The sequence below is a fragment of the Penaeus japonicus genome, unplaced genomic scaffold (genome assembly GCF_977035675.1).
Source record: "Penaeus japonicus unplaced genomic scaffold, GWHDUDI00000001_assembly GWHDUDI00000012, whole genome shotgun sequence".
Lineage (NCBI taxonomy): Eukaryota > Metazoa > Arthropoda > Malacostraca > Decapoda > Penaeidae > Penaeus > Penaeus japonicus.
In genome coordinates this window covers 17,952,232-17,964,731 of record NW_028234414.1, presented here as the reverse complement: position 1 = coordinate 17,964,731, position 12,500 = coordinate 17,952,232, and the positions used below count along the sequence as shown (strand labels likewise).

General features: G+C 41.8%; 1 protein-coding gene across 24 annotated transcripts in view; it reads left to right on the top strand.

The window, feature by feature from the left end:
- Nucleotides 1–12,500, top strand: part of LOC122266136 (uncharacterized) — a 383,334-nt gene that overhangs the window by 91,553 nt on the left and 279,281 nt on the right. For 20 of the 24 annotated variants that reach the window (XM_086542571.1, XM_086542570.1, XM_086542567.1 and 17 more), the window contains 11 exons: nucleotides 192–347; nucleotides 485–665; nucleotides 802–1,098; nucleotides 1,210–7,364; nucleotides 7,515–9,578; nucleotides 9,734–9,928; nucleotides 10,047–10,229; nucleotides 10,397–10,577; nucleotides 10,825–10,968; nucleotides 11,401–11,508; nucleotides 12,156–12,173. In XM_086542571.1, the coding sequence (XP_086398697.1) occupies nucleotides 192–347; nucleotides 485–665; nucleotides 802–1,098; nucleotides 1,210–7,364; nucleotides 7,515–9,578; nucleotides 9,734–9,928; nucleotides 10,047–10,229; nucleotides 10,397–10,577; nucleotides 10,825–10,968; nucleotides 11,401–11,508; nucleotides 12,156–12,173 (9,682 nt within the window). Of the gene's footprint in view, nucleotides 1–191; nucleotides 348–484; nucleotides 666–801; nucleotides 1,099–1,209; nucleotides 7,395–7,514; nucleotides 9,579–9,733; nucleotides 9,929–10,046; nucleotides 10,230–10,396; nucleotides 10,578–10,824; nucleotides 10,969–11,400; nucleotides 11,509–12,155; nucleotides 12,174–12,500 lie in introns of all 24 variants that reach the window. The other 4 variants (XM_086542561.1, XM_086542553.1, XM_086542550.1 and 1 more) reach the window with 4 other exon arrangements.

Genomic DNA, 12,500 nt, shown 5'->3' with positions numbered 1-12,500 from the left:
TGAGATGCATTTTATTGATATAGATCTGTAACGACATATCTATACGTCTGTTTATCTTTCTTACCTTTCTACCTTCGTGGCTCTTGACATAAAACTGTATTAGATAAAATACATCTGTATAGAACGTAGTTTAAGAAATGTTTAGAAAAAAAAAATCTTCAATATTAACGCAACATCGTTACCGTTCTCAGGGAGAATGGAAGTGTTTGGCAAGCAACGACTTCGGTCACAGCGTCACAGCAGCCTCCCTCAAGCTGGTTATTCCAAGACACTACAAAAAGCCTGTCTTCCTCGAACCCCTACGGGCTGTGCTCTCTCAGGAAGGAACTGTTAATCTAGAGTGCAAGGTAATCATTCAACGATAGTACTATATTTCATTGACAAGTTTTAATTATATTCACAGCATTGCAAACTTCATACAGTATATTAACGTTGTATTTTGCATAAACAATGTTGTTTGATATATCCTTCTGGTCTTCTCCAGGTGATTGGCGTTCCTCAGCCAGTCCTTAAATGGTTCAAAGATGGCACAGAGCTCAAACCAGGTGACATCCATAGAATCATTAGTGGTGAAGATGGCACCTGCTGCCTTGGGACCTATACTTGTGAAGCCTATAATGTTATGGGATCTGCATCCTCATCTGCAGCTCTTCTTGGCTTCGAAGGTAAATGATGGGATACATGTTGGAGTACTTGGTGTCACTGTACCTGAGAACTTTGTTTATACATTTTTCAAATAAGTTGACAAAAATAATTTGCTAATATTTTTTGAAATTAACGATGTTTTCCTACTTTGTATAGATAAGCTTCTTCAGAAGGAGAGTGACAAGATGGCAGCTGCAATGGCACTAGCTGATGCACGCGGTATTGCTAGAAACCCGTCATTGTCTACCATCAATGAAGAACGTTCCTCACAGATCTCTATTTACGAGTCGGCAGTGTCGGAAGCATCGTGTGAGGACGAGAGGGCTGATATATCTGTAAGCATTGACGGCAGAGAAGTATCGCTATCTCTCTACGAGACCCCAGATATCTCTGAGGCAGAAGCCAGACAAATTGCCGAGATTTATGCAGATGAAATATCTGATCGTCTCTCAGGTAACATTGTTATTTATTTCGTCTCTGAATTGATATATAAATGGTATACTTTCCATGTTGTTTCACGCAAGTTTTTTTTTCACTAGCTAAAATGCAATGTCATTTTTGCAGCTCAAGACGGTAACCAAGCAGAACTGCCTCCTCTCCGTTTCACCAGAGAAACCTCTCGGAAGGGTCCACTTATCATGGAAGCAATGGTTATTGATGTAGAAAACCAAGCTTTCGATGATTATATGAGCATGTCAGATATAGTTTATGATGATGCACGAACAGAAGCTGATGTGGAAGAACTGTCAGCAATGGAAGCAGTTATGGTAGAAGAGCGAGAAGCACTCCGTTCTGATATTGCTGATTTGCCTGAGATGGAAGTATGGAATGAGGAACAATTGTCTCCACAAACTGTATCCATGGATGGCATGGGTGTTGCTCATATCAGCGAAAAGAATATAATGCAAGCTGATCTGCGTTCACTTAGTGAGCAAGGAATCAGTATGTTGCGTACACATGCTGAAGAAGGCCATGTTCTTGGCAAGGGAGAGGCGGTAATAACAGAAGAGCCTCAGATCATGAGTGCTGGAGCAAAATCGATCAAAACTGACAAAGGTCTTCGTGCCAAGGCAGAACGTAAAGATACCCCCGGCCTTGCTGTAGCTCAGGCTCAACAACAAGAGGTTTTAACTGGCCTTGAGAAGATGAAGGACGAAGAAATCGATAGAAGACAAGCCAAGAGAACCATTGAAGCTAGGGAAGCCATGACGACAGAAGAACAACAGTTACTTTCTGAGACTGGTACTCTGCCTGGCATTGCTGAAGTAGCCAAAGAAACTGAACGATACCCAAGCTTTGTTGCCCATGAAGCTGTAACTGTTAGTTCTCGCGAAGCAATGGAGCAAGCAAAATCTATAGACTCAGAAGAACGACCTTCTAAGAAAGTAAAGAAAGCATCTGTTAAGAAGACTCAGAAACCAGGCGAAACTGCTGTCATCCAATCTCCAGAGGTATATGAAGGAGAAGCGAAACCCATTTCGGATAACCAAATGAAATCTGAACATGCCAAAGCAGTTCTTCAAGGTAAAGAAGGCCTCAAGGTTACCAGTGCTGAAGTTATGGAAGATGTAGAAACCTTCCAAGGTCAGGTTACTCAGGCTCAACAGGCTCAAGTGAAGGAAGCTAGTCAGCATGAAGCCTTAGTCATGGAAGAAGCAGAAGTAGTTAGTGGAATGCCAAAGAGTCTGAAAGTGAAGCAACCTAAGGCACAGAAAGCTAAGGTGGTCAAAAAGACAGTAGCAGGTGTAGGTCAACAGGATGTCCAGGAGTATTACACAGCTTCACAGGACCTTCCTAAATCTTCCACTGCTGAAGAAACTGAAGCCGATGTAAGTGAATTCCATTCCATGTTAGAACCGATGCAACAGTCTGAACAATATGGTTATGAACATGTTGAAGCCTTTGAAGGGTTTACACCAGAACAACAGAGAGCTATGCAATTAGATCCTAGTTATCGAGAAGCTGTAGCAGTTGCTATCAGAGAAGGTTATGTCCAAGCTGAGGACCTGTCAATCTTGAGCCCTGAGGAGACTCAAGCACACATTCACCAAACTCTCCATGAGGCTGTAGAAGGTTATGAGCAAATGGGAATGTCTGGTGATATCAGGGACATGCCTGATTACATGCACGGGATGAGTGACAGAGCACAAATGTTAACTGATACCACAAGGGAAGCTGTTATGATTCAGGAAGCTGATGTAGACTATGCTAACCTTAATGTATTTAATAAAGAAGACATGTCACAAATGCTAACTGTTGCTGAAGAGAGAAGTGGATCTTTAGTTGAATGTATAGTTGTACAAGAAGCTGACCTGCAGTCGGAAGCTGCCATTGTGTCACAGCGGCCTGCTGCTCATCCTGAAAGAGCTGTGGCTGGTATTGTTGAAGGTGCAGGTGAGTCTGCCACAGTAGGTGAACCGCCTTTAGTAGCGGAAATGTCTACAGGAAAGACCACTGGAGGAATACAAAAAATAACAGAACCTGGGGACAAAAAACGTCCAGCTGATGAACCAGTTTCTGATCAACAAAAGAAACTAGCTTCAGCAGCTGATAAAGAAACTGAATCGTCAGCCAAGAAGGTCAAACTTGACGAACAAAAGCAACAAGATGCAAAGGTCGCTAGTGTTGAAACTCAAGCGGATGGATCAACTCTCACTCCAGAGCAGATTCAGGCTCGCAAAGAAGAACTTTTGGCACGAATGGAGCATCTTCTTTCAGGAAAGACTGAAGGAGAACTGTACAGGACTCCTAGCAGTGAGTCACTAACTACAGAGTCCTTGGAGAGTGAAGATCATAAGCAAGTAAAGGTGATTGACAAGACTGGGAAAAATGAAACTTCAGGCCTGTCCATGGATGCCAAACTGGAGGATGAAAAGGCAAAGACCGCAGCAGAAAAGGAGAAGGCTGAGAAGAAGAGAGGTCTATCACAGGAAAAGACCGAACCACAAAAGAGAGGTCTATCGCAGGAAAAGACTGAACCTCAGAAGAGAGGTCTATCACAGGAAAAGACCGAACCACAAAAGAGAGGTCTATCACAGGAAAAGACCGAACCACAAAAGAGAGGCCTATCACAGGAAAAGACCGAACCACAAAAGAGAGGCCTATCACAGGAAAAGACTGAACCTCAGAAGAGAGGTGAATCTCAAGACAAAATTGTCTCACAGGAAAAAGAGGTCTCGGAAGAAAAATCGACAACTCAGAAGAGATCTGCATCTCAAGAGAAGTCAGTCTCTGAAGCTGATGCTCCTAAGGAGGAAACTGGATTCTTCAAGAGGCGTTTATCAAAAAAGAGAGGGTCTTCTGCAGAAAAGACAAAGCCTGCAGATGGTGCACTGTCTCCCAAGAGAGGACTATCAAAAGAAAAATCTCCCCCACAGATTAGGGGTAGCTCGCAGGAAAAGTCAATACATGATGAGAAGTCTGGATCAGAAGACAAAGGTAAGCCAGAAGAAAAGAAAAAGAAGGGCTTTATGTCTGCTTTAACGAGTAAAGTTTCAGAAATGAAGACAGCAATAACAAGCAAAGTGTCAGAAATTAAAACGGCTAAAGTAGAGGAAGCCGACCAAAAGGGGGAAACTGCCGAAAAATTGAAATCCGAAGAGAAAGCACAGGAACAGAACGCCCAATCTGTTGTAAATAAAGACTTGAAAGAACTCCATGTAGCAGAGGCCTCTGAAAAACACGCCGAAGAGATGGCTGTTGCCAGTCCGCAAGATATTACGGCAGAATCCCTGAAAGCTGTTACAAGTGTTGTCTCAGCCACAGAGATGCTCACTGCTGATCAACAGACAACACAGTCTAAAGTAGACCCAGCTAAACAGGATACAGCAGAATCGGTAGAAGAGGAGCTAGCTAGGAAGAGAAAAGAACTTTTGTTGAAGAAACAAGAACTTTTAGCAAAACAAGCAGCTGCTATGAAAGCTCGAGAGACAAGTGAGGAACCCACTAGTGAGCTTACTACCACCAGCGAAATTAGTGCTGATTCTGCTAGTGAGATAGAGAGTGTCCTAGAAATTAAGGAGCCTAAAATATCCGGAAAATCTGCGATTGGGCAAGTAAGCATCACTGTGAAAGATGAGTCAGCAAAATCTGAAGTAGAAAAGAAAATCACTCAGATAGACAGTAATACTCAAGCATACATGGAGAGCACCACATCCTCTGACGTAACTCTCTCACTTAAAAAGAAAGAAAAGCTTAACGAGACAAGTGAAGAGTCAGCTAATCTTAATATAGATCTAAGCTCACCCTCAGGCCTTCAAGAAAAACTCAGTGAGATCGAAACATCGTTGAGAGAAGTCGAAATGAAGCTTCAAAATGAAGGTGGTCTTGTAGAAGCTACAACGGTAGAGGAGTTCAATGTCTCCGAAGATATCGATGACCTCAGAGTACAGGAAGGAAGGAAAGTCAGTGTAAAGAAAGGAAGTTTAAAACTGGAAGAAGGTTCAGAGGAAACTGCTGTGAGTGATAAGAGGAGCATAGCAACATCAGGCGACCTTACAGTCAAAAAACAGTTTGGAATTATTTCAGATGAGGTTGATGCCGAAACAAAGAAAGAGGCTGAAATTGATAGAAAGACAAAGAAATCAGATATTGATACTAAGGCAAAGAATGAAGCTCAGGTTGATGCCAAGACAAATAAAGAGGCTGAAGTTGATACCAAGGCAAAGAAAGAGGCTGAGGTTGATACCAAGCCCAAGAAAGGGGCTGAGGTTGATACCAAAACCAAGAAAGAGGCTGAGGTTGATACCAAGGCAAAGAAAGAGGCTGAGGTTGATACCAAGGCCAAGAGAGAAGCTGAGGTTGATACCAAGGCAAAGAAAGAGGCTGAGGTTGATACCAAGGCCAAGAAAGAGGCTGAAGTTGATACCAAGGCAAAGAAAGAGGCTGAAGTTGATACCAAGGCAAAGAAAGAGGCTGGGGTTGATACCAAGGCCAAGAAAGGGGCTGAGGTTGATACCAAAACCAAGAAAGAGGCTGAAGTTGATATCAAAGCCAAGAAAGAGGCTGAAGTTGATACCAAGGCCAAGAAAGAGGCTGAAGTTGATACCAAGGCCAAGAAAGAGGCTGAAGTTGATACCAAGGCCAAGAAAGAGGCTGAAGTTGATACCAAAGCCAAGAAAGAGGCTGAAGTTGATACCAAGGCCAAGAAAGAGGCTGAAGTTGATACCAAGGCCAAGAAAGAGGCTGAAGTTGATACCAAAGCCAAGAAAGAGGCTGAGGTTGATACCAAGGCAAAGAAAGAGGCTGAGGTTGATGCCAAGGCAAAGAAAGAGGCTGAAGTTGATACCAAAGCCATGAAAGAGGCTGAGGATGATACCAAGGCAAAGAAAGAGGTTGAGCATGATACCAAGGCAAAGAAAGAGGTTGAGCATGATACCAAGGCGAAGATAGGTACTGTGGGTGATACTAAAGCTAAGAAAGAGGCTGAAGTTGATACCAAAGCTAAGAAAGAGGCTGAGGTTGATACCAAGGCCAAGAAAGAGGCTGAAGTTGATACCAAAGCCAAGAAAGAGGCTGAAGTTGATACCAAAGCCAAGAAAGAGGCTGAAGTTGATACCAAAGGCAAGAAAGAGGCTGAAGTTGATACCAAAGCCAAGAAAGAGGCTGAAGTTGATACCAAAGCCAAGAAAGAGGCTGAAGTTGATACCAAGGCCAAGAAAGAGGCTGAAGTTGATACCAAAGCCAAGAAAGAGGCTGAAGTTGATACCAAAGCCAAGAAAGAGGCTGAAGTTGATACCAAGGCCAAGAAAGAGGCTGAAGTTGATACGAAAGCCAAGAAAGAGGCTGAAGTTGATACCAAAGCCAAGAAAGAGGCTGAAGTTGATACCAAGGCCAAGAAAGAGGCTGAAGTTGATACCAAAGCCAAGAAAGAGGCTGAAGTTGATACCAAGGCCAAGAAAGAGGCTGAAGTTGATACCAAAGCCAAAAAAGAGGCTGAAGTTGATACCAAGGCCAAGAAAGGGGCTGAAGTTGATACCAAAGTAAAGAAAGAGGCTGAAGTTGATACCAAAACCAAGAAAGAGGCTGAGGTTGATGCCAAGGCCAAGAAAGAGGCTGAAGTTGATACCAAAGCAAAGAAAGAGGCTGAGGTTGATACCAAAGCCAAGAAAGAGGCTGAAGTTGATACCAAGGCCAAGAAAGAGGCTGAAGTTGATACCAAAGCCAAGAAAGAGGCTGAGGTTGATGCCAAGGCAAAGAAAGAGGCTGAAGTTGATACCAAGGCCAAGAAAGAGGCTGAAGTTGATACCAAGGCCAAGAAAGAGGCTGAAGTTGATACCAAAGCCAAGAAAGAGGCTGAAGTTGATACCAAGGCAAAGAAAGAGGCTGAAGTTGATACCAAAGCCAAGAAAGAGGCTGAAGTTGATACCAAGGCCAAGAAAGAGGCTGGAGTTGATACCAAAGCCAAGAAAGAGGCTGAAGTTGATACCAAAGCCAAGAAAGAGGCTGAGGTTGATGCCAAGGCAAAGAAAGAGGCTGAAGTTGATACCAAGGCCAAGAAAGAGGCTGAAGTTGATGCCAAGGCAAAGAAAGAGGCTGAAGTTGATACCAAAGCCAAGAAAGAGGCTGAAGTTGATACCAAGGCAAAGAAAGAGGCTGAAGTTGATACCAAAGCCAAGAAAGAGGCTGAAGTTGATACCAAAGCTAAGAAAGAGGCTGAAGTTGATACCAAGGCCAAGAAAGAGGCTGAAGTTGATACCAAGGCCAAGAAAGAGGCTGAAGTTGATACGAAAGCCAAGAAAGAGGCTGAAGTTTATACCAAAGCTAAGAAAGAGGCTGAAGTTGATACCAAGGCCAAAAAAGAGGCTGAAGTTGATACCAAAGCCAAGAAAGAGGCTGAAGTTGATACGAAAGCCAAGAAAGAGGCTGAGGTTGATGCCAAGGCAAAGAAAGAGGCTGAGGTTGATACCAAGGCCAAGAAAGAGGCTGAGGTTGATACCAAGGCAAAGAAAGAGGCTGAGGTTGAGACCAAGGCAAAGAAAGAGGCTGAGGTTGATACCAAGGCAAAGAAAGAGGCTGAGGTTGAGACCAAGGCAAAGAAAGAGGCTGAGGTTGATGCCAAGGCAAAGAAAGAGGCTAACGAAGTTTCCAGAGATGAGAAAGCTAAATCTCCAGAGATCAAAGAAAGGAAGAGGTCCAGTTTAAAAGAAGGCGATACTAAAACTCTGAAAGAAGCAGAGCAACTCCGGAAGGAGGAAGCTAAGAAGGCCAAATCTCCTGAATTGAAGGATGCAAGGAAACCCAGCATGAAGGATGAGGATGCTGTGGCTGCAGATAAAGTCTCCTCGAAGGATGATGCAAGAAAAGCCAAATCACCAGAAAAATTAGAGAGAAAGAGATCAAGTCTGAAAGATGGCGATGTCACAGCCGTTAAAGAGCCAAAGGATAAAGAAGAGACCGTTATATCTAGAGAGGAAGCCATGAAGGCCAAGTCTCCAGAGCGGAAAGAAAGGAAGAGATCCAGTCTAAAGGAAGGTGATACCAAGGCAGTACGTGACGCAGAAGCCAAGGTCATATCTAAAGAGGAAGGAAAGGTGTCTAAAGAGGAAGAGAAAAAATCGAAATCTCCAGAGGCTTTAGAGAGAAAGAGGTCAAGCATAAAGGAGGTCGATACCAAGGCAGCAAAGGCCAAGGAAGAGGAGAAGACAAAATCTCCCGAGCCAAAGGAAAGGAAGCGGTCTAGCATAAAGGAAACCGATGCTGCTAAGGCAAAGGAGTCCATTTCGAAGGATGTAGAGAGGAAAACCAAATCCCCTGAACCACCAGCTAGGAAGAGGTCCAGTCTGAAGGAGGCAGAGGTTAAGGCTGCCAAAGAGACGACGGATGAGCCAGCAAAGGCAAAGTCGCCAGAGCCAAAGCCCAGAAAGCGTTCCAGTATCAAGGACGAGGAAAAATTAAGAGCCAAATCTCCAGGAAAGCGATCCAGCTTAAAAGAAAACGAAATGGAAACCGCCAAACACAAGTCTCCGGAGGCGCCAGAGAGAAGGAGGAGCGTGAAGTCGAGAGAGGCCGGTGAAGACGTAACAGCCATGAGAGGATCTGAACTCAGAAAACAGGAGGAAATACTAAAGGGAGAAAAAGACGAAGTACAATCGAGACGCGCCGCACAAGAGAAGATGAGAAGGGATGAAGAGAAGTTACTTGAGATGCAAGAGGAAGAACGATCCAGGAGAGAGAGCGAGATGCGTAAATCAGAGATTGAGAGACTTAATAAAGAGGAGAAGGAAATTGCCGAGAGAAGGAGGAAGAGAAAAGAAGAGGAAGAAAAGGAAAGAATTGAGAAACTGGATAAGCTGAAGAAGGAAGAACAAGAAAAAATAGAAAGACTGAAAAAGCAGAGGGAAGAGCAAGAAAAGTATTGGAAAGAAGAACAAGAACAACTAGAAAAGGAGGAAGCAGAAAGGAAAAAGAGACTAGAAAAGAGAAAAGAGGAACAGGAGAAATTGAGAAAAGAAGAAGAAGAGCGCATTAATAGGGAAGATGCCGAAAGACGAGAAAAGAAGAGACTAAAACGGTTAGAGGAAGAAAAGGCCATGAAAGAACAAGAAGAGAAATTCCTCAGGGAAGAAATGGAAAGAAGAGAGAGAAGACGAAAGATGAAGGAAGAAGAAGAAAAGGAGAACAAGAAAAGGGAAGAAGAGAGACGAAAGAAGCTGGAGACAGAAAGAGAGGAAAAGAAAAGGAAGAAGCAACAGGAACGGGAAGAAGAGGAACGTATGCTCAAAGAAGAAGAGGAACGTAGAACGGAAAGGAGAAGAAAGCGAGAGGAGCAGGACAGGCTTATTGCCGAGGAAGACTCAAAGCGGGAGGCTGCATTCAGAAAGAAGTTGGAGGAGGAGAAGAAAAGGCTTGAGGAAGAGCTCCGTGGTCGTGAGGAAGTGAAGAGAAAGAGAGAAGAGGAGTTGCGAATGCAGGGAGAGGAGTTCCTCAAAAAGGTAAGAAAGCTGTGTGAGATAGAGAGATAGATCATAAGTTACAGATACAGATTTTGTGTTTGTATGTAATGCACATCATACAGACAGCGACTAAGTAGTTGTTTATATGTTAGCATGCTATGAATAAGTTTAATGTTATGTTAATCATCTATCAGGAAGAGGAACGTCGTCGAAAACGAATGGAGGACCGGAAACGTATGCAAGAAGAAGAGGAGCGAGAGTACCAAGAGTCCGAGGAACGGCGAAAGGCCGAACGAAGCAAGAGGAAGGTTGAATACTCCGAGAAAGAGCTCATTGATGTCGACAGATACGGCTCCTTGGACCGTCGATCTCGAACCCAGACCCCTGATGTGAGTCGAAGTTTGTCCATATCCGTACTTAATCATTTCTGCAAATCTTATGTCACATGAGTTGCTATAATTATACAGTCTCAAACTAACCTTTTATTTATTTTTGATTTTTAACCAGATGGGTCGAGGTCGTGACCCCAAGAGAAGACCGAAGTTTAGCACCAGGCTCCAGGACCGTCAGGTTGTGAAAGGATGCCGAGTCCGTCTAACCTGCAATATCATATACACGCCAGAGGAAGAATCCCCAGAGATTGAGTGGTTCAAGGGAGGTTTTCCCATCAAAGATGACGAGAGAATGAAGGTAAATGCATTACTTTGAAAAAGGATAGCCTGTTCATCGTTCATGTAACTTTTAAAAATATAATTATTAAGCCGATATTTCCCACTGTAGAATAGTATTTCTGAAGGGTGTAGACATTACAGATAGTTCTCCAAATAGTGTTTAATACCAAATATCCTTACTTGCAGATCTCTTACTATGAGGGCGTGGCGTCCTTAGAGGTGCTCAATGCCAGTCGCTTTGACTCCGGCGAGTATACTTGCACTGCTAAAAACCGCCATGGACGCGTTTCAACCACGTGCGATCTGAGGGTGAAGGGTGAGGACGAACAAAAGCCTAGCCCGCCCACCTTCACGACTAGCCTCAGAGGTAACCATTTTTTTTTTTTTTTGCTTGTTTGTTTTTTGTTTTTTGTAATAATTGGAACAACAATGATTTTATTTCTGCCTTATGAATTAGTTATTCATTATGCATTTTTACATAGATAAAGATATACAAATGTGTGTGTATACATATATATATATATATATATATATATATATATATATATATATATATATATATATATATATATATATAACCATACAATGGAAAGTAATCCTTCCGTACCTTCCAGATCGTTTCGTGATTGAAGACGATCAGCTGATCGTGTCCTGCCACGTGATTGGCTTCCCTCAGCCAAAGATCACATGGCTCAAGGACGCAGACAAATTACCTGCTTCCCCACGCTTCCAGACTTCCATTTCGGAGGAAGGAGTCTGTAAGTATCACTCAACCACGCGTTTAATATTCCTAGATAGAATACCACTTCAATAATTTCAGCATACATGCGAATGAATCTATATTCAGATATTTCTTTTTTACACCACGAAACCAAGTATTTTTCATAACCATGTAAATATTTTCTTTAAATTCACCCATGAGACATGGCCTACTATTGACAGTTGTGTGGATATATTGCACAATAGTCCAGTGGAAGATAAGCATGTTCAGAGCTTGATAAGGCAAAAAGAATATATATATATAATAATGATAATAATAATAATAATAATAATAATAATAATAATAATAATTTCAAATACACATGTATACATTTTCCAAGATTTAGTCATCAGAGCTATAATTCCTTTTTAGTTTGGAGAAAATTGTCATCAGCAACTTGTCACTTAACCTATATATCTTATATCCACAGGTAAACTTATCATCACATCTCCCCGAGCAGCAGACTCTGGCACTTACACTTGCCATGCTGAAAACCGCGTTTATCGCGATGAAATTTCAGCTAATATACAAGTTCAGGGTGAGTATCGGCTCGTTTTCTTTGTATTCGCCTAACAGAAAATGAAATATCAGCATGTTTGGTGAGGGTAGACTCATGAATAGTGTTTAGAATAACCATGAGGTAATTATTTTACTCAGGTGTTAGGTATTTTCCTTACAGTTACTACAGGAGTCTTAGTGATGTCATAAGTATCAGACTAGGCATAGTTAGGAAGCAGTTCAATAAAGAATGGAAAGTAAGTCGTTTAATAAATTAAGGCATAAATTCGGATTTTGTCACTGGCTAGTACATAAACTGTTATTGACCATTATACACACCTCTAGTTTAACATTTCGCCGAGTTTTAGAAATTCACCATTCTTCACCCTGCAAAATCTGATAACGAATAATTCTGACGATATATGATTCCTCCTAAAGGAGAGCTGTATCGAGAAATTTACATATTCGACTTGTAAAAAGTAAAAAGGTTTTTATAAATGGCACACAAATTGATTTAGGTTGATGCGAATATTCCGAATATCAAACAGTAAAGATTACGAAACCATTCTTAGAACTGCATTAATGACAAGTATAATCCTACCAATTATAGATTTTATGACTAATCATTTTTACCAGAGTATTTTTATATTGATTTTTATATGCTTACGATTTTTATTGACTTCACAGCTCTCATGGATAGAGAACGTAAGTAAAATCTGCGTTACAGGTTTTTTTTCTTTCGTTAATGCAACCTTTCCAATCCCCTAATTGTTTTTATTTTGGCGTTTGGTTCCCCTTTATTTCATCAGCCATAATACCAGGTCCTTCATCTACACATGTTAGTTCTTTATTATTCATTTTTAATTCATCTATCCATCCATTTTCATATTTATTTTATTCATTGGAAATCATTAATCTTACGTCTTCGGAGGTAGTTGATTTCCATATAATGACTTTTATTATATATGGAAGTAAAAGTTACGTATAATTTCATTGTCATGATATCATCACAGTCATCTCATAAGAAGTGAC